At 32.8% G+C, this 1,450-nt stretch overlaps 1 protein-coding gene across 1 annotated transcript; it reads right to left on the reverse strand.

The window, feature by feature from the left end:
* Positions 1–916: 916 nt before the first annotated feature.
* On the reverse strand, positions 917–1,450 carry LOC106758423 (RING-H2 finger protein ATL32-like). The gene has a single exon (XM_014641351.1). It carries the CDS (start codon positions 1,448–1,450, stop codon positions 917–919), a length of 534 nt encoding a protein of 177 aa, XP_014496837.1.

The following is a 1,450-nucleotide window of genomic DNA, read 5'->3' on the forward strand; positions in this document are numbered from 1 at the left end:
TGGGCCTTAAAATTTTCAAAAGTTTGACTAGAGGCCCAGTTGGAAATATATTATAGCACACCAAGTTCAATTATTGTGAAAAAGAAAAGGTGTTATAATTAAATTTTCATTAATTTTTTTTTATTTTGAATGTTTAAAACATTATTTTCATTATCTTATTATTATATTTTACAGTTAATGAAATGATTTGATTATTATTTTTATTTTTCCGTTTCTAACTTATTGATCAAATCACTCTTCTTCTTATTAATCTTCTTTTCTAATTAGCTCCTGAAGCAAGAAGAATCGAAATAATTGACAAATTGAAAAAAGGAAAAAAAAAACAAGTTGATTTACAAGTTAAAAAATATTAAAAAGAGAAGAAAATTGATAAAAAAAATGGACACTAAAAGACAAAACATTATGACATATTGAAAACTAAATTAAGTATTTAATTAATTAGTAAATATTTTATATTTTAGAACGGGTGAATATGGAAAAATTATAAATTTAAGTGAAAATTAATTTGAATTTAGATTGATCTTGTTTCTAAATACACACAATAAGATAGATTTACACAGCAAACGATTTGAAGAACGAATGAAGAAACATCTTTTTTACCCTACCAAAAAAAAAGGTACGAGTAATTAATTAATTAATTAGATTATACTATATATTTTTCCTTACATTATTATTTGTGACTTTCTCTCCTTTTTTTTTTCTTCTTTATTTTCCATCTCTCCATTTCTCCACAAGAAAAAAATCTACATATTCATCAATTTTCAAAAAGTGGAAACCCAAATCCTTCGACTAAGTAATCTCCTTCACATTCTGAACATATACACGAAAACCAAATCGAAAAGAAAATGAAGAAGAAAAAAAAAAACTAGAATAATCACCACGAAAAATCCTCTCTGCAAAACCATGATATTATTAGTTAGACACGTTCTAAGGCATTGTTAAAGACAGCGTTATCGTTAATATTATTATGGCTTCTAGTTTCCATGAGCGAGTTCCTGCAAACGGGACACGTGGCATTAACCTTCAGCCATGCGTCGACGCAGTCTCGGTGAAAGTAGTGGCGGCATTGCGGCAACACCCTCAGCATCTCCGGTTCCTCGTAATCCTCAATACATATGGCGCAGGTGGTGTCGTGGTCGCATGTTGTTCCCACAACACTATCGGTTTTGCTGTAAGGGAAAGTGCGGTAGGACTTTATGACGTCATAGGGTAGCCCGGTGAGGTTATCATTTTGATCGTTATGGGTCATGGAAGCGATGCTGTTGCTTACGTTGTCGTTGCCGTTTTGTTCTCGTCGCATGTTCATGTACACGTAACAGACACGAACGAAGAGAGTGAAAAAGATGAACAACAGGAAGACCTTGGTGAATATGTCTAGTCCATTGTTGTTGGTGTTCAAGGGTGGTGGTCCGTCGGAGAAGGAGACGGAGGGAGAAGGAGACTCTGACAT

This window comes from Vigna radiata, chromosome 4 (genome assembly GCF_000741045.1).
Source record: "Vigna radiata var. radiata cultivar VC1973A chromosome 4, Vradiata_ver6, whole genome shotgun sequence".
Classification (NCBI taxonomy): Eukaryota; Viridiplantae; Streptophyta; class Magnoliopsida; order Fabales; family Fabaceae; genus Vigna; species Vigna radiata.

Excerpts from the sequence above, each read along its gene's own strand:
- LOC106758423 (XM_014641351.1), bottom strand. The coding sequence starts at position 1,450 with ATGTCAGAGTCTCCTTCTCCCTCCGTCTCCTTCTCCGACGGACCACCA.